Source organism: Brachycentrus maculatus, unplaced genomic scaffold (genome assembly GCF_059751285.1).
Source record: "Brachycentrus maculatus isolate JH-2025_06_01 unplaced genomic scaffold, ASM5975128v1 h1tg000216l, whole genome shotgun sequence".
Taxonomy (NCBI): Eukaryota; Metazoa; Arthropoda; class Insecta; order Trichoptera; family Brachycentridae; genus Brachycentrus; species Brachycentrus maculatus.
Genome location: NW_028280967.1, coordinates 2,379,043 through 2,406,394, shown reverse-complemented (window position 1 = coordinate 2,406,394; position 27,352 = coordinate 2,379,043). Strand labels below are relative to the sequence as shown.

At 33.6% G+C, this 27,352-nt stretch overlaps 1 protein-coding gene across 1 annotated transcript in view; it reads left to right on the top strand.

Annotated features, from left to right (window-relative positions):
* The window catches only part of Mitf (transcription factor Mitf), a 152,432-nt gene extending 131,305 nt beyond the window's left edge, over nucleotides 1-21,127 (top strand). The window contains exons 2-14 of the mRNA XM_088264153.1: nucleotides 3,469-3,571; nucleotides 5,987-6,121; nucleotides 9,564-9,662; nucleotides 10,758-10,898; nucleotides 12,313-12,502; nucleotides 13,154-13,310; nucleotides 14,279-14,363; nucleotides 14,757-14,876; nucleotides 15,999-16,113; nucleotides 16,840-16,958; nucleotides 17,449-17,578; nucleotides 18,814-18,942; nucleotides 20,184-21,127. Coding sequence (XP_088120279.1) covers nucleotides 3,469-3,571; nucleotides 5,987-6,121; nucleotides 9,564-9,662; nucleotides 10,758-10,898; nucleotides 12,313-12,502; nucleotides 13,154-13,310; nucleotides 14,279-14,363; nucleotides 14,757-14,876; nucleotides 15,999-16,113; nucleotides 16,840-16,958; nucleotides 17,449-17,578; nucleotides 18,814-18,942; nucleotides 20,184-20,347 — 1,687 coding nt within the window. The 3' untranslated portion in view covers nucleotides 20,348-21,127. The remainder of the gene's footprint in view (nucleotides 1-3,468; nucleotides 3,572-5,986; nucleotides 6,122-9,563; nucleotides 9,663-10,757; nucleotides 10,899-12,312; nucleotides 12,503-13,153; nucleotides 13,311-14,278; nucleotides 14,364-14,756; nucleotides 14,877-15,998; nucleotides 16,114-16,839; nucleotides 16,959-17,448; nucleotides 17,579-18,813; nucleotides 18,943-20,183) is intronic.
* The last annotated feature ends 6,225 nt before the right edge of the window (nucleotides 21,128-27,352 follow it).

The window sequence follows — 27,352 nt, the reverse complement described above, 5'->3', positions numbered from 1 at the left end:
TACGGAGGCGGACAAATATATATGTATGTATAAAAAGATCCCGAAACTCACGTCTTGTCAAGCTTTTTAATATAAAAAAATATTCAAATATCATTTAAATATTCATTACAGTACCATATTTTAGCATTTTGACGAATTATATAAATACAGACTGTAATTACGTAAGCGCAAACATTGTTTCGTCTAACTGATTTTGAAAATTAAAAAAAATATATTCGTCAAAAACAATGCCGGAACGCCGTTCCACCGCAGTTAACGGAAAAAAAAGCTCTGTTTAAATAGCTTATTTGTTGCCCACACTAGTTTATCCTTCCTGTTCCTAACACAGATTAAAATAAAACATGTCCTTAGCTAGAAGAAACAATCCACTAATTGGTCTTTAAACCTTGTACATAATAAGAAATTTAAATGATTAAAGAAAACACTTGTTTTTTACCACTTGAGTTTTATTAAAGACTAAATGTTTCAGAAGTTAAACTTCCATCATTCAGGTCTGTATAGTAACTAAAATATAAAATATAAAATTGTTCTATAAATAAGGAGAGGGGAAAGTTAGGGGGAGGGGGTTAGTCTAGGGGCGGAGTTTGAAAACAAAGGAAAAATGGAAAGCAAAGGTGAAGAATTTTGAAACAATATATTATTTAATAAATTATTATATAATTTATTTTATTTTTTTATATTTTAGTTATTATACAGACATGAATGATGGAAGTTTAACTTCTGAAACATGTAGTCTTTAATAAAACTCAAGTGGTAAAAAACAAGTGTTTTCTTTGATCATTGTAACATGTCTTACCACAAAGTTAATGCCGAAACAATAAATAGAAATTTGAATAATAAATGTAACTCCATCTTGCAGAGGGTTAGACAATCCATTTTGTAACAATTAACTCGACTACGCGGCTATTTGACGATTGAAGGGAATAACAGCTGAATTAGAGGAGGTTACTATTTACCTTAACAATGAGCCGAGGAAAATGTAACCTTACATTGTTGCCAAAGATTTAAAAAATGGCTCTTCATATTTTTGCATAATATATGTAGATTTCAAATAATCGACGAAACATCCATCGTTTTACTCATGAAAGAATATGGAGGCCTGAGCATTCCAGGGCTTACCGCCTGGCATTTTACACATCGCTCACCCCTTTCAACGTCATATATCAAAAAACTTGATTATCAGTTCGTTTTTAAAGTTAAAAATATAATATTAGTATTAAAAATAAATATCAAGCCACTTATTGAACTTTTTACTGAGCAACAGATCTTTTTAGGTAAAACCTGAAGGTTTTTTCTCCATTTGAAAATATTTAGTAGATTTAAAAAAATAATAAATAAAATCCTTTTCTTAAAAATGCAAAAAAAAAAACACTTTCTGCCCTGTAGCGGGTTAATATTAAGTTAAAAATATGCCGCTTTTGCTGGGATATAGTACATTTTCTGGGCATACCGAAAACATGCACAACTGAAAATTGTCGATTTTTGATATATGACGTTGTTGAAAGGAGTGAGCGATATATGATGTAAATTAAGTGTAAACATTTTTGATTTTTTCCTTTATTTATGGCTTTAGTCAATTTGTACATAATATATTACATGTAGTAGTAGTTTATGATAATAAAAAAATATGTTTTCTCTTTTTAAGTATATTCTTGGTTCAAAAAGTACTTATCTAAACAAGGATGGACATTCAAGGTACTATGCATTAGCCTGAAATATTGTAATTATTATTGCTTTATGGTTAGGAAGTTAGTCATGTCCGCCTCCGTAGTGTAACGGTCAGCATGCTGGGCTACCGTACTGGAGGTCCCGGGCTCGATTCCCAGGGGGGGGTCAAATAAATATAAGTGATTTTTTCACTCTTATATTTATTCAATATTACCCTGGACTGGTACCTGAAGCGGAGGGTTGATCACCTTTCCTTCATGTGTTAACGATCAAGATAACACTGCGTTTATATGATGCAGTGCCCTATGCACCATTGGGGTGCGGATAAGGGTTTACAAAAAAGTTAGGAAGTGACATATTCCAGATATCGATATGGTCCGCGAAATCATTGCCGAGGTTTTGGATTCGGTGTATAGGAAAAATTGAATCCAGACACTGTCCGGCTGTTATTACAGTAAAATATATGACGTTTTCTCGTGTTTCTGGTTGGGGAGTAAATATTTACCATTTGCAATAACAAGGGAGGTCTAAAATATTAAATTTAATATATTTATTAAAATTAAACACTTGAATAATCCACTTTATCGAGTTTTATTTTTATTCACGACTAGTTTCGAAAACGACAATTGTTTTCATCTTCTGGTACAAATTAAAACAAATTAAATTAAGTTTTAATTTGTACCAGAAGATGAAAACAATTGTCGTTTTCGAAACTAGTCGTAAATAAAAATAAAACTCGATAAAGTGGATTATACAAGTGTTTAATTTTAATAAAATAATCATGTCATTCCACAAAGTTAATGCCGAATCAATAAATTTAATATAAGCCAACTAAAGAAATATTTTTTAAATGGATTTGAAAAGATCTCACTCGTTCTTGATTCCATCATTTTTAATCCGCTTTTCAGTTTATACAGTGAAACCTCTATCTATCGTTCCTCGAATAATCATTTTCTCGGATGTGTCGTTTAATTATTCTATCCCGAATCCATTTCATACAAGATACATCGCATCGATCGTTTCTATCAACCATTTTACCGCATTCATCGTTTGAATCACGCTGCTTTATTTGACATATTTTGTCTGTTTTTTTTACATTCTTCTCAATTTTGTTACAATCGATGACAATATTCCAACGTGTGGGATAGAAACTATAAAAAAAAAACTTGTGTGACTTAAGATTGACAGATACAGTAGAGGTCTTTGATGAAGAGGAGCCGCTGCCTGTACTTTTTTTTCAGAAGCATGCACACTCTTTTTAAAATTAAAAGCTTTCTACTACGTACATTCAATAACTGATGCAAAAAAATATATATTTGCAAAGCCCAAAATATACTGTTGATTTACGGAAATAAAACAGTCAAAAAATAAATGTCCATCAAAGATTATTTACAGTGCAAGAAACATTAATATTTTTTTGGTTCTGTTAAATAAATACATTTATTTGCATCTAAAATTTGTATTCTGCTTAGAATTTTAACTTAACTATTGTTATGCATTTATTGATTTGGCGTTTAATTTGTAGAACTCCATTTTAATTTATGAATTAATTTTAAATCAAACACATAGATTTTTTGAGTCTACTAAGTTTAGTAGACTCAAAAATCTGTATTTGATTTAAAATTAATACATATATTGTTATGCAGGTTGGGAGGACGGAATCTTAACTCTATTGTATCTTCTTGCGTATTGACTTCTTAATCCCGCATTCATGGTTTATTTTAATAGGTCCCTTTAGAAACGATAGATAGAGGTTTCACTGTATTTCATATTTTTTAACCTTCTCTTTTCTTGTTTCAGTCCACCGACGTTCAAGACCCTTACTCCGACGTCAAGAACCCAACTGAAGCAGCAGCTCATGCGAGAGCATGCGCAGGAACAGTTGCGCAGAGAGCATCTACAGGTCAGTACAGATATTTTTCTGCCAATTCATCTTCTTCTTCTTCTTTTAGGAATAGGTCCTGTCATTCTCGGGTCTAGACCAGCTATCCTTCCATCGTTTAGGTGGTCTTCCTGGGGATCTGATCCCGCTTATGCTGCTGTCCGCTGCCACCCTCACCACTCGATCCGAACTTGCTCTTCTCACATGATCTCTCCAGAAACGTCTTCTTTCTCTTCCCCATCGCACAACATCTTCAACATCGCAGATTTTTCTTATATCTGAGTTTCTACTGTCGCGAAGTGTTAGGCCTGCAATGGGTCGTAGAGTCTTCATTTCCGATGTCCTAAGAAGGCTTTTTGTTCTCGCGGTGTCGGCTCTTGTTTCCGTGCCGTATGTCAAGATCGGTCTTACGCAGGTTTTATAGATCCTTACCTTACTTTCTTTCAGCATGCCAATTCATAAGAAATTATAAACTGCTTATAAAATGACAGCCAAAATCCAGACTCCCGCAAAGACACTCATTTTTCTTAGCTCCTTAACTGTTTAATTCACTTGTTTATTTTTTACAAAAATGTTAATAATATCAGTATATAACCACTCACCGAGATTTTTATGTCTACCGGTTTCGAGGCGTACCCGTCTCTTCGTCAGGACAATCACTACCACAGCATGCAAACAATACCACCCTTTCATTGATTGATTCGGCAGTCACTTTGTGGTAAAATCTATTCATTTTTAACTAATGTTTTACTTCAAAACATTAATTAAAAATACCACCTTCACTATCATAGCACCATTTACACACTTAGAACTACTTGTAGTTTTAAGTGTGTAAATGTTTTTCTAATATTATTAACATTTTGTAAAAAAAAGAAATATGTTAAAATGACTCATCATCATCATCATCAGCCTGTGTCCGTCCACTGTTGAACGTAGGCCTCCCGCATGAGTCTCCATCTTCTTCGATCCTCCGCCTTCCGCATCCAGGTCACTCCCGCTATTCTTCTTATATCGTCAGTCCATCTTGTAGGGGGTCGGCCGATGCTTCGTTTGCCAGTTCTTGGGTGCCATTCCAATACTTTTCTTCCCCATGGACCGTCGTCTCTTCGACAGATATGTCCTGCCCATTGCCACTTGAGTGTGCCTATTCGTTGGGTAGCATCCACTACTTGAGTTCTTCTGCGTATTTCCTCGTTTTCGTTAAAATGACTAACCACAAAGTAAATGCTTTAAATATTAATAATATTGAGAAAACATATGTTTGATTCATTCCACAAAGACTATATGATGACACTAATTATCTAAATTTGTTTCGATTTTAAATTTTGCTGAAATTATTTATTTAAATAAAAACAGATCGAAGTAGCTTCTTCTTTTAAACTTGTTGTTAACTTTTTTAATTTTAATTTTTTGTTTACTGTTTAAATCAAATATTTGTATACTATATCAGCACTTTAAATCTATTTATGTTTTCCATAGTATACCCACGCACAGGCCATGCCTTTGCGGGATTTTTTTTTGTATCATATAATATAATATTCTTGTACTTGTAATTATATTATATATAGTCGTCAATCTCCGATGGGAGTGGCATAAGAAAAAGAATATAAAAAAATGAAAATCATTTTTTCTGGCATCTCCCAGTATGTAAAATAATCCGGTTAGGATATTGCGTACCTACATCTAAATAAAATGGGTGCATATTGTTAAATAAAATATTTCTCTCAAACCAACCATAGATGGCACCCGTGAACTTAAACATAAAGCCTCATGAGATTTATGATATATGTTAATCATAAATCTCGAAGTCATATGAGTTCCAAAAAAATTAGTAGTGTGGTTGTCAATCATGGGTAAAATGGTGAATGTCACACGTGTGTAAAGTGATCGCTTTGACAGCCTATGACAAGTCATCTACTTGACACAGAAAAAACAGAAAACGTTAGTTTTAATAAATAAAAAAGGGTATAAAGAATTGGTAAAAAAAACAGTTTCATAAAACTTCGTAAAAACTATTCAAAAACACAAAAAACTTGGAACACTAATTAATAATAATAATAATAAAAATAATGAAACCCTTATCCGCACCCCAATGGTGGACAAGGCACTGCTTCATATGAACGCAGTGTTATCTTGATCGTTTATACATGAAGGAAAGGTGATCAGCCCTCCGCATCAGGTACCAGTCCAGGGTAATATTGAGTGAATATTACAGTGAAAAAATCCCTTATATTTATTTGACACCCCCCTGGGAATCGAACCTGGGACTTCTAGAACGGTAACCGAGCGTGCTGACCATTACACTACGGATGCGGACACTGTAATTACGCTTGTATAAATTTGGCCCAGCAGAAAGGTCATACTCAGAAAGGTGAATGCACCCCTGATTATGAGTATTTATTTAAATATTTTGAACATAGATGTCTCTATTTTCAGTTGCAAGCACAGCAGGCGGTCAGCGTCAACAAGCAGCCACCGCGCCGACATGACGTCCCGGTGCCCATCCCCGCCCCGCCCACGTCAGCCCCCGCCGCCCACCATGGAGTCGAGGTCCCATCACAAGTGTTGCAGGTATAGTAGTCCCTTTCACCAGTAATGTAGGCATAATCGTCCCCTTCACAAGCATTACGGATATAGTGGATAGTGCATTTCACGAGTGTAATAGGCATTATAGTCCCCTTCACAAGTATTAGTATACTCAAAAAATCTGTATTTGATTTAAAATTAGTGCATAAATTAAAATGGAGTTCTACAAATTAAATGCCAAATCAATAAATATTACGGATATAGTAGATAGTGCATTTCACGAGTGTTATAGGCATAAAAGTCCCCCTCACAAGTATTACAGATACTTAAAGTAGTTCTTTTTACGAATATAAAAGGCATATATAAATATATATATATATATATATATATATATATATATATATATATATATATATATATATATATATATATATATATATATATATATATATATATATATATATATATATATATAATATATATATGTATATATATATATATATATATGTATATATATATATATATATATATATATATATATATATATATATATATATATATATATATATATATATATATATATATATAATATATATATATATATATATATATAAATATATATATGTATATATATATATATATGTATATATATATATATATATATATATATATATATATATATATATATATATATATATATATATATATATATATATATATATATATATAATGTTTTTCTCAGGCTTGCGTTTTTTTATTTATTGATTTGGCGTTTAATTTGTAGAACTCCATTTTAATTTGTGTATTAAATTTAAATCAAACACAGATATTTTGAGTCTACTAAGTTGTATTTTATTAACAAAAACACATTAAAAAATTATGTGTTTTTGTTAATAAAATTACTTGCGTTTTTTCTTTATATCACCATTCAAACAACTTTTGCCACACATTGCACTTGACTGCATTCAGTCTTCATATCTCATCCTTCTTTTGCCAACTCCACGCTTCAATTCCATACATCAGGGTTGAGAAATAAAATATATAAAAAAACGACAGATGTTTCATCTCAAATTGAGAGACCTATAGTATTGATATACGAGAACTATCTGTAATGAGAATAATCCGTCTGAATAATTGATAATAAGAAGGGTGATCCAATCAACTATGACAACTACCGCGGCATTGCGCTCCTCAGACGACAAGCAGTGCTGTGCGCAATATTAATATTTGCGCCCAAATCGAGTGAGGCTAATTGAGATGCACCACCTCACATGACGAATATTAGTCCGACTGCCTTGAGGGTATAAGTATCAATGTCAAAGATTGGCGAAAGAATGATAAATTTCGCCACCAACTGACATTGGTATGTGTTGCACTATTTTCCTCGTCTGTTATTAATTTCAATGAGAGCCCAGTTTCGTGACTACTGTGTTAATAATACTAATAGTAATAATAATAATAACAATAGTAATAATAGTAGTAGTAATAATAATTATAATAATAATAAATAATAAAAATAATAATTGGGTCATTTATATAACACCATTTTTACGAAATTTCGTCTCAAGAGCGCTTTACATTTTTGAAGTGATCTGTACTTTTTTTTCTTCCGCAAACCCTTATCCGTACCCCAATGGTGCATAGGGCACTGCATAATATAAACGCAGTGTTACCTTTATAGAATTTTCATACAAAATTCGGTTATATATTATAATTTTATGTAATAATAAATGTGTTCTTCAGTCATTGAGTGTATTTTAAAAAAAAATCAAAATCTTATTCGGATTTCTCGGGATATCGGATTTCCCGGGTTCGGATTTCCGGGGTTCGAATTCCAAGATTCGGGTATCTGGGGCTCGGATTTCCGTGTCCAACTGTAGTTCATTATTTCAACAAGAAAATCCGAGTCATTTTTATATCATCTACATATATATAAAAAATATCAAAATCAAAATTTTTCATGAACGTAATACTAGAAATAAAATGAGACTGCCATTGTTGAAAAAAACCGAGTCGCAAAATTGTTTAATGTATAAAGGTGGAGACTGACCGGAGCATTTCGTCGTAACATAACGTCGTAACATCAGCGAGCATCCGAAACTATGGATGGAGCGCTCGGCTCGCTGTACTGACTGTCTGAATGCTCGCATCGTAACGTGTTACGTTACGACCAAATGCTCCGGTCAGTCTTCGCCCTAAGGGTTTGAAAATGTACGATGAGATGCCTGAATGTATGAAGAATGAAAAGAGTTTGAAAGAATTTTAAAATAAATGTTTTGTTTCAATAATTGTTTGTATTAGTTGTAATATAAGCTAACTATATAAATAAAAATAAATAAAAACAGATGATAAACACTTTTTTTAGAAATGACATTTTGAGACATTGATCGGTGCGTCCCCAAGGCGCCTAGAGCCGGTTCGGCCTCGGTTTCGCAATAAATTTGCCCTTTAATCGATTGATTGTTCTAGTTTTTCCAAGCCGTAAAAACTCGCTATGGCCGCCGCATAATGAGCCGTCATTTTGCGCTTTTTGTTTGACGATTCGACATTACCGTTTTATCAAACTTCGCGGATCTTTAACGCTTTTAATGCCATATTTATTTTACCGTGTTTTAATATGTTACGGGTAATGCTAGAATATGGGGTAAACCTAGGTTTATCCGGCTTAACTTAGCATTACCCAATCCTGTTGGGTAATGTTCGAAAACTGACAAAACCGACCCTTCCTTAACGAATACTATTTTTTTTAATTTTTGAGATCTTAACACATGTATATCTCAACATAGATGGCAATAAATTCCAACGTTAATCGAAAAAAATTGAAAATCGTGTTTTCAGGCGTTTCTCAGTATGTAAAAAAAATCTGGTTCGGATCTTGCAAACATCCAAATAAAAGGGTCTCTCCTAAATAAAAGCTTTCTCAATCCAACCGTAGATGGTTCTAGTTAACACATGAACAGTGTCATGAGATTGATGATATATGTAGAAGCTCCAAAAATTTGAGTAGTGTGGTTGTCAATCATGGGAAGATTGGTGAATATTACAAGTGATAACTTAAAGTCTATGACAGGTCGTAAGCCCTGTATATACTCAGACTTCCATATTCTCCTTCATCTACGTTGAGATTGTCTTTATACTCAGGACTCTTAATAATTTAATAAATAATTCCTCTTTTTTATTTTTTGTTTTAAACGGAATAACTCACAACCCCTAGAGGCTTGTCTGCAGGTAGGATAGTAAGGATAGGGAAGGTAAATATGAAAAATACATCACAAATACCCAGACTAATTTAGAATAAATCTTTCTTGAATTTATTTTACAATTGGCGGGATATGAACACGCAACGCCAGTTTCGCAGTCGAGCGTCTACCCACCTACGCCACGGTGCCTGTCAACCGTGTTAATTCAACAAATTTTGTAATAACCGTGCTATTTCAAAACCATGCAGGAAGAGGATCAAATTTTTACGGAATTTTATTGTTCCCAGGTCCGGACGGTACTGGAAAACCCGACCAGATACCACGTCATCCAGAAACGGAGGAATCAAGTTCAGCAGTATCTGAGCGAGTCGTTTCAGCCAAGGCAGGTACGTTTAAAACAACCTTATTTTAATTTTTACATCAATTACCTATTTGGAAGGGTGGAAAAGTGTTAAATGGTCCTCGATGTACACAAAGGAAAGGAAGGAATTATGCTATCCAACCCACTCATACATATGTACATATTTTTAAAAAAAAGTACCGTAGAATGGGATGCTACTTGAACTTTGATGTGTTACTTGAGCCCAGTACAAAATTTTTTTTTTATCTGTATGTGGTCTACAAAAATGAACGTATCGTGACAACAAGTGTCACCTGTCAGAGAAACAATGAATCATGTCAATACGTTCATTATTGTAGACCAAATACAGATCTAAATAATTTTTTTTGTACTGGGCTCAAGTAACACATCAAAGTTCAAGTAGCCCCACGTAGTAGTAGTTCTACGGTATAGAAAATCTTAAGTTTGGAATTTGTGTAGGTAATAGCACATATAGAAGCAAAATACTGTGTAATATTAAATTAACTTCTTGTGGCTGCAGTCTTCAATCGGCAGGAAAGATCCACTTCGTAGTTTTTGACAGATAATAAAAATCAAAGAGGGATTACAACATTTTGAGTGTGTCTAAATACTTGTTCACAAAATCTGGGTTATCTCCAATTATAGGAGTTCTCATCTCACCAATAGATGTCTCTAGTGAAGTTCTAGTGATTCAAGAACAATGTTTGAAAATTGGTTCATATATATATATATATATATATAGACGGTCTATCAGCCTATGACGGTCGTCAGCCCCGTAAATGCCCAGACTTACATATTCTTCTTCTTCTTTGATGAGATGTCAACAAAAAAAAAGTTTTTAATATTTACACAAATATTTCAATTTCATACTATTTCTGTGAGCCTAAGCGGCTCATTATTAGAAATAGTTATCAAATTGTATTAAAGTGGGTTCCAACGGAGAAACTCTGACTCAAGAGTCCGCGACACTAACAGCTACAATCTGAATCAGGACACCCTGGAAAGAAATGTAAACTGAAATTTTGAGCTTTAAAAACTTCCTCACAAAAACAAGTCAGAGTGCAGTATTTTACGTGTTTTCTTTTAACACTTTGTTATAATTGATACATTTTAATGACAGGAATGTACGAACCGGCTGAGTGTCCCTGGCGGGGGGGCTGTGATGTCAGCCCCCGAACTACCGCCTCCTCCGAGCCCCGACTACCTCGGCTCCGGAGTCCTGAGCCCCGAGATGTGCTCCGTCACCACCAGCAACTCGGAGGTAACTAACACTGACTCTCAAACAAGGTCGCTGTCTAAGTGGGTTTAACCCTTTGTATGATTGTATTCTTAACCAAATTTCCTCAAAAAAAAATCTATTCAAGGTACACCTACCATATTAATAAATTTCAGAGGTGCTTATTAATATATTTTACATATTATACTTAATAAGAAATGTGAGCCTACTTTACTGAGCACAGGCAATCATAATATGGAGAAATTGTGTTATTTTCTGTTATTGTCCGCCTCCGTAGTGTAATGGTCAGCACGCTCGGCTACCGTTCTGGAGGTCCCGGGTTTGAATCCCAGAGGGGGGTCTAGCAAATACAAGTGATTTTTTCACTCTAATATTTATTCAATATTACCCTGGACTGGTACCTGAAGCGGAGGGCTGATCACCTTTCCTTCGTGTGTTAATGATCAAGATAACACTATGTTTTTTTTTAAATGCAATACCATCATCAAGATAACACTGTGTTTATATGATGCAGTGCCCTATGCACCATTGGAGTGCGGATAAGGGTTTGAATGAATGAAAGTGTTATTTTTACAAACTAGACTTTTTTCCGCGGTGTACCAATTAATCACCATGGTACACCAGTGTGCCGCGGCACAAACGCGGCGGAACAATGCACTAAAGCATGTCACTGTTAACAACTTATTGCAAAAGTTTTACTAAGTAGACTTTGTGATGGCTGCCATTTTATTACAAATATTATCTTTCAAATGCACCAGGGATATCAGTTTACTGGCGTAAACTTTAGATTCAAGATAACCGCACAAGAAAAGTTCATATGAGTTAAATCAGGGCTACATGGAAGTCAATTAGCGAGACCTCTCTTGCAGATCTATTTGCCAGGAAAAAAATTCACGAACCCGTGGCAGAGATGTATTGGACATGTCGCTCACTCCTTTCAACAACGTCATATATCAAAAATTGACCATTTTCAGTTGTGCATGTTTTTCGGAATGCCCAGAAAATGAACTATATACCAGCAAAAGAAGCATATTTTTAACTTAATATTTACCCGCTACAAGGGCAGAAAGTGTTGTTTTTGCATTTTGAAGAAAAGGTATTGTTTAACCATTTTTTTAAATATACTTGATATTTTTCAAATGGAGAAAAAACATTCAGGTTTTACCTAAAAAGATCTGTTGCACAGTAAAAATTTCAATAAGTGGCTTGATAATTACTTTTAATACATTGTATTATATTTTTAAACTTTAAAAACGTTCTCCTGAAAAATCAAGTTTTTTGATTTATGATGTTCTTGAAAGAAGTGAGCGATATGTTAGAGTATGATGTCTTTAAAATGCGGAATCAATATAATGGAATCAAATTATTATAAAACTAATATCAATAAGATATTCCATTTTCATGTGTATAACACAGAAATATGTAATCTTTTCCTCAGACTGACGACTTCCTGGATGACATCCTGTCTCTGGAGAGCGGTGGTGGAGGCATGGGATGCGGAATTCCCTCTTCAGGGGAGGGGGACTCCCCGGATCTGGAGGCCAGGGTCAAGCAGGAGATGCCGCTCATGGAAGACCAGGTGCACGCCTTGGCCAAAGATAGGCAGAAGAAGGATAACCACAATATGAGTGAGTCCTTCTCCTATAATGAGATATTTTTAAATGGTTTTATCAGATTTGACATACAGGTTGTCTAACTACATTCGAAAGATTTTTTTTATATGCTTTGAAGCATGGGTGGCCATGCTTTTTTGGGATCTTTTTTTGTATTTATATTTTATTCATATTTTTTTGTATTTGAATGTATGTCATGTTTTGTATAATGTAAAAGAATTTAAAATAAAGAAAAAAATATTAGGGACAGGCTTATTTTTGAGAAATTAGTTTTCTTTTCTGGACTCCGAATATTCCTTAACCATTTCACAATGTGAATATTGGTTAGATTTTTGCTAGTATCATGGCTATTGCGTAACTAGCTTTTACAAAGTATTTTGACTCTTGGATCACTCTAGTCAGTCGGTTATAGCAGCATCAATGTGTATTTAAAAGTCGATTGCAAAATGTTGTGATTGTTTGTTAAAACGCATGTACAATGGATGATAATGAGATATTTCCATATAAGGGATATGATACGAACTACGCATGATAGAATGTTCTTTTGGTAGTTTTATGTATACTGCTTGTTATGCCGCGGGTTGGCCACCCCTGCTTTAAAGTTTATTATTACTGTGGGTTTCACATCTTATAAGTTTACTGATGTGTTTTATTTTATTTTTTCAGTTGAGAGAAGGCGTAGGTTCAATATAAATGACAGAATAAAAGAGTTAGGGACGCTGCTCCCCAAAACCAATGACCCTTTCTATGAAGTCATACGGGATGTAAGACCTAACAAGGGCACAATTCTCAAGAGCAGCGTTGACTATATCAAGTGTCTAAGGTAACTAATGTCTCTTTTAACTTTACTGGTAATTTTAGCTAAGAATTCTTCTATAAAATGCAGTTCCACCAAGAAATGTCAGAACAAAACGTAAATCTAATAAAATATTTTGTTTTTATGAATTGATTTGGCAGTCACTTAATGGCATATATCGTAGTCATACAGGAGAAAGTGACCAAGTGCATTTTTTTTACAAAAATGTGATCATTGACTATTTAATATCTTACTAGCTTAATATTGCCCTGAAAAAAGTCCCAAAGGAATTTAAACTTGGAAGTAAAATATATTGACTTGTTAAAAATGGCGTCCGCCTCCGTAGTGTAATGGTCAGCACGCTCGGCTACCGTTCTGGAGGTCCCGGGTTCGATTCCCTGAGGGGGGTCTAATAAATTTAAATGATTTTTTCACTTTGACATTTATTCAATATTACCCTGGACTGGTACCTGAAGTGGAGGGCTGATCACCTTTCCTTCGTGTGTTAAGTGTTAACTATCAAGATAACACTGCGTTTATATGATGCAGTGCCCTATGCACCATCGGGGTGCGGATAAGGGTTTGAATAATAATGAAAATGACTAACTACATTGATGTTTATTTTCTTGCCAAGCAAAGGTGACTTACATGGCCCTCCTGAACATTTTACGTTTTGTTAGTTGGTTAGTTAGTATGTCTATACATTTTTAGTATAAATTTTACTTGATAAATACCACTATTTTGAAAAATTTACTGTGATACTTTTTTGATGCTTTCTGTTTCATTTTTGGTAACACTGTAACCATATGGTATTAGAAAATGATGCAGAATGCATTGATACATGTGTCAAAAGATATTAAGAAGTAGTGGTATTTACCAAGTGAATTTTAAATTTAAATTTGAAACATTTTGTATCAGTATACCTTCTTTAAACAGTCTGGAATATATATATGTATCTCCAATTTTCATATTCATGTGATTTTTTTAACTTCTAGGGAGGAAGTTAATAAACTTAAACAAAGTGAGCATCGGAGGAGACAAATAGAAATTCACAACAGGAAATTGTTGCTGCGGATACAGGTAAACATATCGAATTCATCATACGTTTGAAATATTTCCATGTCGCTCAAATTTTTGAAAACCTGTAAACCTGATTTTTACAAATGTTTCCCAGTATGCAAAATAATCCGAGTTTGGATCTTGCATACAAATAACGGGGTATATGCTAAATAAAAGCTTTCAAAATCCAATCATAGATGGCTGTTATGACCTCAATTATGGAATGTCATGAAATTCATTGTATATTGTATAACTTTCAAAAATTTGAGTAATATCACTGTCAATTATGGGTATGAGGTAAACCCAGACTTCCACATCTATGTTGAGATGTCAATTTAAAAAATAATAATATTACATTTATGCTCGTAACTCGGAGTGCATTGAATGACACTATGTTTCATAAATTTGTTCCAGGAATTAGAACGTCAAGCTCGCTTACACGGCTTGCCGGTAAATGACTTTGTGTGGCAACCCTCACAAGACGCCTCTAACACCACCAACACCCCTGACAGTCCTCATCCACCATATTCCAATGTGAGTATATAAACATGTGTTTACAGAGTCTAGAATTTAAAATGGATGGCCATATACATACCACCAGGGGCATGCTTTCCATATAGGCAGAAAAACAGTGCCTATCCTAACTTACCCGCGTGATATATAAAAATGTAACCAGTAGCTACCCTACCTTACTAAGTAGTACCTAGATTACCCTACTACCTACATCTACTGCCTACCCTAGTAAGTAGTACCTATCTTACCTTACTACCTATGTAAACTGGTCTACTGTGCACGCCACTGTTTACCACCAAGTTCAGTTGTGCATATATGTATGAAACATGAGTAGAAAGTTGTTAAAAGTGACAGACGTTAAAGAATAATGACTTTAAAATGGACAATCACATACCACTATATTTCAGTTAGACAGATATGTATGAAATATATGTAGTAAGTTGTTTATAGAAATGAAGTTAGATTATAGTTAGACTTAAAATGGACTGTCACATACCACCAAGTTTCTGTCATGTAAAGCCGCAAATATATGTATATGAAACATGTGTAGTAAGTTATTAAAAGTGACATGTTTTAGAGTAAAATGACTTTAAAATGGACAATCACATACCACCATTTGGTACTATGTGATTGTCCATTTTATAGTTATGTTCTGTCATGCAAAGCCGCAAATATATTTGAAACATGTGTAGTAAGTTTTTAAAAGGGACATGTTTTACAGTAAAATGACTTTAAAATGGACAATCACATACCACCACGTTTCGATTTTCTTAGGCCACAGATAATTTGAGTTTAGTGCATCTCCTCATTAGAGACCTGATCGGTAGTCTAAGCAGTTATATAGTATGGACTGTGGCGTGCACAGAGTTTTTAATCGGGGTAGGCAGTAGGAAAAACAGAGTTTTATTTTTAAAAAGCTTATCTGTCATAACTCTAATAATGCGTGTTTGATCGCAGAGAAAAAAATGAGAAAATTTTAAGTTAAAAAAAAAAAATTGTTATATTTGTTCCCATTATATATATTGTATACACATATTTGTTCCCATTCCATCGGGGTAGGCACTGCTTATGTGCCTATATGAAATGCACACCACTGTACTCAGTGGAGTATGTGCGAATGATTTATTTGAACTTTTCTTTCAGTCTACACCAAATTCAATGCAAAACCTGCCAAGATCCGAGCCACTTCGTCACAGTGTGGACTCCAACCTCCATACCACAAGAGACCTCCACGGGAACTCCGCTAACGATACTATGGGTATGCTTTATTTTACGCTTGTTTGATGAGTAGTCCAGTGTATTTTTTTAAATAAAAAAATATATATTTCATTAATTTGTTTATATTACACTTATATAAACTTTTATTTACACTTAATTAACATCATAAACATATTTATATATTAACACATTTTTACAGTAAACAAAACATTTATTTTTAAATTCTTTTAGACTCTTTTCATTCTTCATACATTCAGGCATCTCATCATACATTTTCAAACCCTTATACATTAAACAATTTTGTGACTCGGTTTTTTTCAACAATGGCAGTCTTATTTTATCCTTATTTCTAGTAATATGTTCATGAAAATTTTTGTTTAACACTATTTTATCATAAAATTTTTTGGATAATTTATCGTTTAAAAATTTATATATAAATATCAGCATAGGTGTATTTTTTAAAGATAACCAGTTGAGTTCTTTAGTTTATATTTAGACCTGAAGATGGAAGCATAGCTTCCGAAACTAGGCGTCATAAAATAAACTCAAATGGTAAAAATACAAGTGTTTTTCATTTAAAATGAATTTTTTATTGATAATTTTCATTGCTTCATTATGAAAGTAAACATGTTAAATGTGCTTTGTATTTTATTTCTTTTCCATTCAACCAGATTGAGCCACGACAATACGTGGCCAGGTACAGCTAGTTAGATAATCTGAATGCATAAAAAAATAGTGTAATTAATATGTTTGTCTCTTTTTTTAGATTCATTGCGTCTCGGGCAGTACAACACGGCTCCGAGTTTAGGATGCCTCCAGCTGGACTCCGTAAATAATGACGTGATGGCCGCCATACCAGCTAGTTATCTTGATACACCTTCCAAGGTATGTGTTCCTGGAAAACCTGATCTTCAATTTTTAAATGCAGCTTATACATTGACTGGTTATTTTATTCACAGCGTTTTGAGTGTGTCCAAATACTTAACAAATCTTTTTTTTTAAACATCTCATGAAATGTCAAAAATGTAAACTAACCCACAAAAATTTCGATGAGTGGCTTTTTTTAGATGGGAATTGCATTTATTATTTACTTTGCTTATTATGTACAAGGTTTATAGATCATCAAGTGGATTTTTGTTTCTTCTTACTACTTAAATATGTTTTTATTTGAATCTGTGTTGGGAACAGGAGGGATAATCTAGCATGGGCCTATCAGGAACTTGTCAGCATTTGCTCATTGCTGGGATGAAACTATGTTGCACTCCTCAGGAGAAGGCGGACTGTTGACTGTCATCTCGATGAGTGGCTATATAAAAATATAAAAATGTAAAAATATAAAAGTACATAATATATTTCATGTTGATATTTCCATCAGATGGCGGTTAGTCCCACCCCCGCCATGATGATATCGGGCCGTGACCACTCGGCCAGCGATGCTCCTCCCGTGCTGTCTCTCACGCAGATTGAGGACCTCATGGAGGATGATTCGCACAACCCTGTTCAAGGTTTGTTGCACATTCGATCTTTCGTCATCATACGTAATAAATATTTCTCTTCTCCGTCCTATTCCTCATTACTGAGGGTTGTGGCCCTTGTGGAAGCAATTACTCTTCTCCAGTTATCCCTTGACTGTGCTGTACGTAGTGATCCAACCACCGAGGTCCCTTGAGGTGGTTGGATCACTTTTAGCAGGTTTAGTAGTGCGTAGACCGTCGTACTCAGTGGTCATGTTGCTACGTTAGTTATTGCGGCTACTTGAGATGTTTTTTTTTCTCGTTTCCCTGCACTTACCAGAGCTAACATTACAAAATTCTTAAATTTAAAAAAAAAAAAATATATGATTTTTTTTTATTTATAATATTATTTAAATCACAATTTTTACATATTTAGAACATTTTTTTTGCAGACACCCACCAAGCCACCTTGTGTGTCTTGTTGGTGGAGTTCCTTTTTAATACATTTTTTATTGTTTTTAACGATTTTTACCTAATATACATACATACAAAAAAAGAGAGAAAAATTAAGAATATAAACATTTTACAATTTTCATAAAATAAACTCTTGATCATTAACCCATTCCTTTATTTTGCCTTTGTTCCGTATTTTATTTTGACCTCTAACATCTGTCGGCAACAAATTAAAAATGTTCGAAACGATATATTGCAGTGTTGGCCTCCCATATTTATTGTTAATTCTTGGGACTATCAAACCTTCGTTGTTTGTAAATTGTCAACGTCAACTATGGTCAATAAAAGCAGCATTTAGGAATATTCACATTTTCCCCCCACATTTTCATATGGTGTACAAAATACATTTCACCGGTGCACGAGGAATTTTTCAGCACCGTAAGGGAAAGGTTAAACAAATTTTATACTTGTGACATGGGGCAAAGTTATTGTTGTATTGAAATACTAAATCACAAGGAAGTATCCAGTTCAAAGCGCAATTTTATTCAATTTTATTGAATTTTATGTGTTCAATTTTATATTAACACTTTATTCTAGTTCTACTTATAAAACCTATACCCTTATACCCTTTACTATGACTAAATTATATTGTATACCCACACACAGGCCATGCCTTTGTGGGATCTTTTTTTGTATTCATTTTTATATTTTATTCATATTTTTTTGTATTTGAATTTATGTTATGTAATGCAAAAGAATTTCAAATAAAGAAGAAAAATTTTTTTTTTTTTTTTAAAACCATCTAGTTAAAGCTTGTCATTAAATGTTTCCAGGAGACCCCATGCTATGTTCTTCAGCGTCAGGTCGCCTGTGCTTAGGAGACGACGGGGATCAGCAGAACGGGATGAGCTCCATGTTGGCTGATGACAGCACAGCAATGCTGGGCATCAACTCTTCCACAGGTATCACTTCACAAAGTATTACACAAAGTGAACGATGAATGATGTAGAACAGGGATTGAGTGGAAATGCGATGACTGACCATTCTCTGTAAACGTCTTTGCACTGTTCCGTGTCTGTCTGCTGTGCTGGTCGGGGTTGTGGGCGTCTGTGTACCGGCCAACGTCGAGTCGGAATCGGATCTAGCTGACTAATTGAACTAAACACCAATCCCTTTCACTGCCTACACTGGGGTACTTCTAGAAAATTTAGTGATAGACTTACAATCTTGTATTTATTTAGATTGGCAGTGACAGGTATATTGAAAGCTTTTAAATGTAAATTCACAGTAAAATCGGGATACAATTTTATATTGTTTCACATTTACAATAAACTTCGCAACTTAGTTTTAAAAAAAAATGCATAGCAAGAGCAGATCTGTCAGGAAGCCTAGATGCTTCTGTATCAGATCTGGGCATACGGTGGGACAGCTTTCAATATGTAGAACAGGGATGGTGAACCTATGACGATTTTGCATGGCATGCAAATTGAGAGAAAAAAAAGTGATTATACAAAAATTCAAAACCTTATTAAATCAGGTATAAAATTTAGACTTACAGACAAAAGTACTGCTGCTTGTATTCTATTAAAAGCTAACAGCTATGAATCCCATATTAAAAAAAAATTGGCATCTTGTATTTTACAACAATAATCTCACTAATAATGAATTTACATTTTTCTAAATTTTTATTTATTTATTTTATTTTGCCAATAATAAGTATTTTATTATTTTTTTTGACGTATTCATGCTTTCTTTATTTTAAAAATTTTAAGTTACACAAACATTTTATGCATTTTTATTTCCATGACATGTGGCACGCCACATATTATTATATTTTTATTTTTTATTTTTGGCACTCAGGCTCAAAAAAGTTCACCATCCTTGATATAGAGAGTGTTATATTCTTCTAACCCTTATCCACACCCGATGGTGCAAAGGGCACTGCATCATATACACACAGTTTTATATTCATCGTAAACACATGAAGGAAAAGTGATCAGCCCTCCGCTTCAGGTACCAGTCCAGGGTAATATTGAATAAATATTAAAGTAAAAAAATTACTTATATTTATTTGACCCCGCCCCTGGGATTCGAACCCTGGACCTCCAGAACGGTAGCCGAGTGTTATATTACCAAACCACAAAGTTAACAATGCTTTTTATTAAAAATTACTACAAAATATATAAATTAATTTTATCAACAGGTGGCGGCTCTATAATGGACCTGCCTCCGACGCAACGCCCTTCCCTCGGCCTCCTGGGCCCCCCTGACCTCCTCGCCTCCTCCAGCCTCCTGGGGCCCTCCGGCCTCATGAAGGCCCGCTCCAGTCACATCAGCGACTGCTTCTCAGACAGCGACATGGAGTGACGGTCACATTAGCAACTGATTCTCAGACAGCGACATGGAGTGATAGTCACATCTACAAATACTTCTCAGACAGCGATATGGAGTGACAGACACATCAGTGTCTGCTTCTCAGACAGCATCAGATAGCGACGTGGAGTGATAGTCACATCTACAAATCCTTCTTAGACAGCGACATGGAGTGACTGTCACATCATCATATGCTACTCAGACAGCAACATGGAGTGACAGTCACATCAACAAATGCTTCCCAGACAGCGATATGGAGTGATGATAGTCACGTTAACTAATGCTTCTCAGACAGCGACATGGAGTGATAGACACATCAACAAATGCTTCCCAAACAGCGACATGGAGTGATAGTCACATCAGCAAATGCTTCTCAGACAGCAACCAGAAGTGACAGTCACATTACCATATGCTTCTTAGACAGCGACATGGAGTGATACTCACATCAGCAAATGCTTCTCAGACAGCGACATGGAGTGACAGTCACATCAGCATCTGCTTCTCAAATAGTGACACTTTAAATAAAGATGAATAAATTAAAGTCCTTATGCTCTTACGCATACTATCATAAGCTGCAAAATTAAAATTCTTATCAAATTTTATGCTAAATGTTATTACCAAAACATAATTTTTTTCTTAATTGAAACTATAAATACAATGAAATGCGTAAAACCTACGAAATACTCAAATTTGTCGATTTGTAATTTATGATAGTATACGTAAGAGGCGTAAATTTTTATAAATTTTAATATACGCTTTTTGATAAAAAAAAAATGGAATGTATTTTTTGAAAATCTTTACAATTTTATGAAACGTTGAATAATCAAATCTCTATTAAATTAAATAATTCAGGTAGTATATGATTTTTTTTAGTCACACTTTTTCTCGTAAATTCTGAATTTTTTTATTTGTAAATAAGAAGAAAAAACACATTATACATCAAAATTATTTTTCTTCTTCTTCTTTCAACTCTTATCCGCACCTAATGGTGCATAGAGCACTGCATCATATCGTATTGGTGTTATTTTGATAGTTATGTAATCATTAAGGCAGGTGATCAGTCCTGCGTTTCAGATACCAGTCCAGGGTAATATTATATAAATATTCTTCTTCTTTTAACCCTTTACCCGCACTCCATGGCGCATTAATCACTGCATCGTATTGAGGCGGTGTTATCTTGATCGTTACTTAAATGAAGGCCATGTGATCACTCCTGCGCTTCAGGGACCAGTCCAAGGTAATATTGAATAAATATTAGAGTGTAAAATTATTAATATTTATTTTCACCTCCCCTGGGAATCGAACCCGGGACCTCCAGCACGGTAGCTAAACACGCTAACCATTACACCACGGAGGCAGACATCATAATATAAATATCACATAAACTATTATAAATATTACTATAAATAATATTTTTCTTTTATTTATTCTGATGCCCTAGAAAATAAACCCTGGACTTCCAGTTCGGCATCCAAACATGTTTACTACTTTTAAGAAGAAAGATATATTCAGAAGTCATATATTAAATTTTTAATTTCTCCTTTTTGCCTTGAATGTAGAAACGTCTTATGTGTGACAGAGACAACAACAGAAGCTGCCTGTTTTATTTATATTTTTTTATTAAATATTTTTATAAAATATACAAATCGTTATAAATTCTCTGACCGATAATAAAGCCTTGTAAAATTTATATATGGTGTTGAAAATCAGTAATTTTTTTAAAATGAAAATCTCACTTTCCAATAGTGTTATAGGTAGATTTTTACCAGAGCCAACATTAAAAAATTGTTATATTTTAACTTTAATTATGGTCAATAAAAACATTTACGAATATTCACGTTTTTCCAGTTTTAAAATCACATTTTCATACGGTCTACAAAATAATACAAGTATCATCGTTTCGCGTGGTTGTTTTTAGCATCGTTAATAAGAAAACTAGTGAAAATATGTAGGTTTTCAGTTCTCTATGGCCTCCTTCCTCCTGTGTTTACAGAACTCACAATCTATTTTTGAAGCCGCTCAACTTTTTTTTGTGACGGCACGTAACATATACATACCTAGTATGATTTTTAAAATTTATTTCATTATATGTGGGAAATCCCTCGGATTTCGTTATATCGCGATTCTACTATTTAATTTTGTAGGCAAAAAAACTCACAATATGTATTAAAATAACTTTTTTTTTTTCACTATGACCGAAAAATAATTAAATATTATCATTATTTATTATTCAAACCATATCCGCTCCCTATGTGGAGCAATGGAGTCCACAAACTGTCTCCGGACTTTTCTGTCGGCTGCCAGCTCCCTTGCATCCTCCCAAGTCTCAGGTCTGCGTCCCGAAGTTCTGAAGAGAACTGCCGACGAATTGTCAGCAGTGGTCGTCCTGGGCGGCGCGAACCTGATGCCTTGTAAAGGAGGCAAGCTTGATGGCGGCTGTCGGAAGGCATGCGGAGTACATGGCCAAGCCAACTGAATCGCCTTTTCTTGACGACAGTTGTGACCAAGATTTGCTGCGTCCTGCGCCTTATCTCTTCATTCCTCACAAAGTCAAACTACGGCACGCCTAAGATTCTCCGCAGACACCTATTCTCGAAGCTCAGTACACGGGTGCTCTGAGCCCTTGTAAGGTGCCATTTTTCACAGCCGTATAAGAGAACAGGAGCAATGCAGGCATTGTATAGGCGGCATTTGGTCTTCACCGAGTATAAATACGATCTCCAGACAGCCTTCATACTGTTAAATGCGGTAACTAATTAATTACTCGTAATAAAAATTTACAAGGTTTTAAATTGGATAAAATTTTATAAAGTTCAAAATGCTGTGACGTATATATTTTTTATATAAATATTTTATATGTATAATAATATACAATTATTTATAAATCGTCTTCCAGATCAGTAATTAAATTCTCTCATATACAATATATTTACATAGAGAATGCCTTATTTAATTGTTAAGAAATGTACTTATCATAAATTCATCATGTATATTTAAGTGTGCATATATATATACTGTATATTTTTTTTTCAAATGTTAAGTTTGATGTTAAATGTTAAATAAAAATAATTATTGTTATTTATATTTAATATAGTATTTTTTTTCAAAAAGGTGCTATAAAAATTTTTGTCAACCGTCTGTATATAAATTTGTTTAGTGAAACTTTCAAAAGCTTAAATCAATATTTCTCTTTGATATCTCAAAATATATGAAGGAAAATATGGATGTTTGGACGTTAACAGTCATCTATGATGGGACGAGGAAAGCTTTTATTAAGCAGAGACTCTTTCCATTTGTATGCGAGGTCCAAATCCTGGATTATATTCACATACTTGAGAAACGCTCGAAAACATGATTTTCAATAAAAAAAAATTGACCAGTCAATTTATTTACATTTTGAGTGTGTCCAAACTAGGAGTTTTTTTAACATTATATTTTGATAAAAACTTAAGTGGTATAAAAAAAGTGTTTTGTTTTTAATATTCAATATGTTATTTTATTTTTTTTTTTTTTGCACCGTCCCATTTTTAAATTGTGTATAAAGTGGATTCAGTGATTACAAACAAATAAAATTTAATGTTTATAATATGTAGGTTACTGCTTTGTACAAATTATAGCTAAAATCAAAAGAAAATCATTAGTTTTATCTAATTTAGTGTAAAAGAAATAGATGAATGTATTGTATTTTTTAAAATATTATTCATTTTAAATTGTTTTTATTTATTTCTCATTAATTATGTAAAATAATTCTGTATGGACAATAAATTGATATAAATAGTTTATTTCATTAATTGATTCGGCAGTCACTTTGCGGTATAATATCTATCAATTTTTTATTCAAATTTTACTCGGCAAATACCATTATTTCTTAAAATCAATTGTGACCCATGTTTCGATGCATTCCGCATCATTTTCAAACAAAGTATGTTATAATATATAAAAATAAAAAAAATCCCTTACCGCACCCCAATGGTGCATAGGGCACTGCATCATATAAACGCTGTGTTATCTCGATCGATTACACATGAAGGAAAGGTGATCAGCCCTCCACTTCAGGTACCAGTCCAGTGTAATATTGAATAAATATTAGAGTGAAAAAATCACTTATATTTATTAAACCCCCCTGGGAATCGAACCCGGGACCTCCAGAACGGTAGCCGAGCATGCTGACCATTACACTATGGAGGCGGACATGTTATAATATAATTCATCGAAAAGCATGTCACAATAGATTTTAAGTAAAAGTGGTATTTGCCAAGTAAAATTTAAATAAAAAATGGATAAATAAATAAATTAGAAATGCAATGGTACCACGACTTATAAACACAATTCATTCCGGACTGGAGTTCATATCTAACAACTAAATTTCTCATTACATCTTTCGAAAAATCAATAAATTCTATCCCAGTTTTTTTTTTATTTAAATTATTTTTTAAATATACATACATATAAGTATACATTTATTTATAAATTCATAAAAATAATTTTAAAAAAATTTGCAGACACCCACCAAGCCACCTTTTGTATTTTGTTGGTGGAGTTATTTTTATTTACATTTAAAAAAAAAATCATTTATCAATTTTAACGTAATAAACATTTATTCATTCAAACCTTTATCCGCACCCCAATGGTGCATAGGGCACTGCATCACATAAACACAGTGTTATCTTGATCGTTAACACATGAAGGAAAGGTGATCAGCCCTCCGCTTCAGGAACCAGTCCAGGGTAATATTGAATAAATATTAGGGTGAGTTAATCACTTATGATTATTTGACCCCCCTGGGGACCGAACCCGGGACCTCCAGAACGGTAGCCGAGCGTGCTGACCATTACACTACGGAGGCGGACAGTACAGAAGAGTACAGTACTCTATTTACTTTTCAATATTTTTTTAATGTTATAAACACAAAAGAATGAAAAAAATCAAAACTTTATTACAATTTTTTTAATTATTTACCTCGCCGTCTGCCATACTAAAGTGATTTCTATCCCAATCTAGATTGACATCTAAAGACCTAAATGGGATGTGTAAAAATGTTGATATCTAAAAAAGTTCATTTGTGGAGAGTGTGTAAGTCAAGGTAGCACTGCATATGAAATAACTCCTTATAAAAACTATTTTTATATTGCTAATTTGTGGGTTTATGCAGTATTATCTTGTTAGTTGATCAAGTGAAGGCGAGGTGATCAGTCTTATGCTTTGGGTGCCAGTCCAGAGTAGCTTCTCTGTAAAATAAAGAATGGATATAAGAGAGAATTCTTTACAAGAGGAAAATGTCTAGATCCCTTGGAATCTATTATATCCAGGTTCAATTGTATTACCATTTTTTGTACAAACGGTCAAAGATGTCTTTTTTTCTGAACATTATATACATTCAATAGACTCTTGTTGCTTGATAAATCTTCAAAAAACTAACTAACTAACCATCACGCCGCTTCCCCGCAGGGGTAGGCAGAGAGAATCGAACGCCACACCACTCTGTCTTTGCAAACATTCTTTGCCTCTTCTACATTCATGCACCTCCTCATACATACCCGACGATTATTACCACTCCTGACCCGGCCGCTTTCAAGTATTTGACATACCTGATTGTGCCAAGTTTTCCTCGGTCGTCCTTGATAAATCTTCAAACCTCTATTAAAACTAAATGGTGCACAGGGCACTACATTAGATCAACACAATGTTTACTTGATAGTTAATTATACGAAATGGAGATGATACAGTCCAGGGTGATATTTTTTAAATATTCGGATAAAAAATAACTTATATGCAGGTCTTTTTTTTCCATGTGACGCGATGGAACAGTGTTCCGGCATCTTTTTTCACGGATATGTATATATATTTTTAAATTTTCAAAATCAATTAGACAAAACAATGTTTGCGCTTACATAATTACAATCTTTATTTATATAATTCTTCAAAATGATAAAATATGGTATGATTGTAATAAATATTTAAATAATACTTGAATAAAAAAAAAATTAGTAAAAAGTTCGACATAAAGTTAGTTCCGGAACCATTTTTGTTTTAAAAAAAGCCCTGCTTATATGTATTACCTTGAGACTTCCAGAATTCAATCAAATATTTATTTAATATCATCCTGGACTGGTACTTAAATTCAGGACTGTTTGACTTGCCTTCACGCAATCAATGATCTAGACAGCACTGCATCGATGTAATGCTGTGCCTTATGCACCATTGGCGCTGATGAGGGTTATTACAAGAAGATTCTAAAAGTATTACACATTAAATAACATTTTTATATTTATTAGTTAAATTGTTTTATGTTTTGTGAACTAGTAAGACTAATCGCATAGCCCTTGTGTAATTTTAAATCAGACAATGCAGTATCAATACAGCGTTAGTTCGTTATGCACCATTGGGTATGCATGAGCAAATAAAGAACCATTTTGATGTTTAAAATGACCTTTTAACTGATATATGCTCCGTCTATTGACATCGTATTGACTTTGAATAATACAAATCTTTACTTTCACAAAATATGTTTTTTTTTACATGTCGCTCACTCCTTTCAAGAACGTCATAAATCAAAAAACTTGATTTTTCAGGAGATCATTTTTAAAGTTTAAAAAATAATACAATGTATTAAAAATAAATATCAAGCCACTTATTGAACTTTTTACTGTGCAACAGATCTTTTTAGATTAAACCTGAAGGTTTTTTCTCCATTTAAAAATATTTAGTATATTTAAAAAAATAATTAAATAATACCTTTTCTTCAAAATGCAAAAACAACACTTTCTGCCCTGTAGCGGGTAAATATTAAGTTAAAAACATGCCGCTTTTGCTGGGATATAGTACATTTTCTGGGCGTTCCGAAAACATGCACAACTGAAAATTGGCGATTTTTGATTTATGACGTTCTTGAAAGGAGTGAGCGATGTGTTCAAAATAAGTAAAAAAAAAAAAAAAATTTATGTAACAATGTTTTTAACATATTTTTATATATTTTTAGAAAAATTTTGTGTAAAGAGA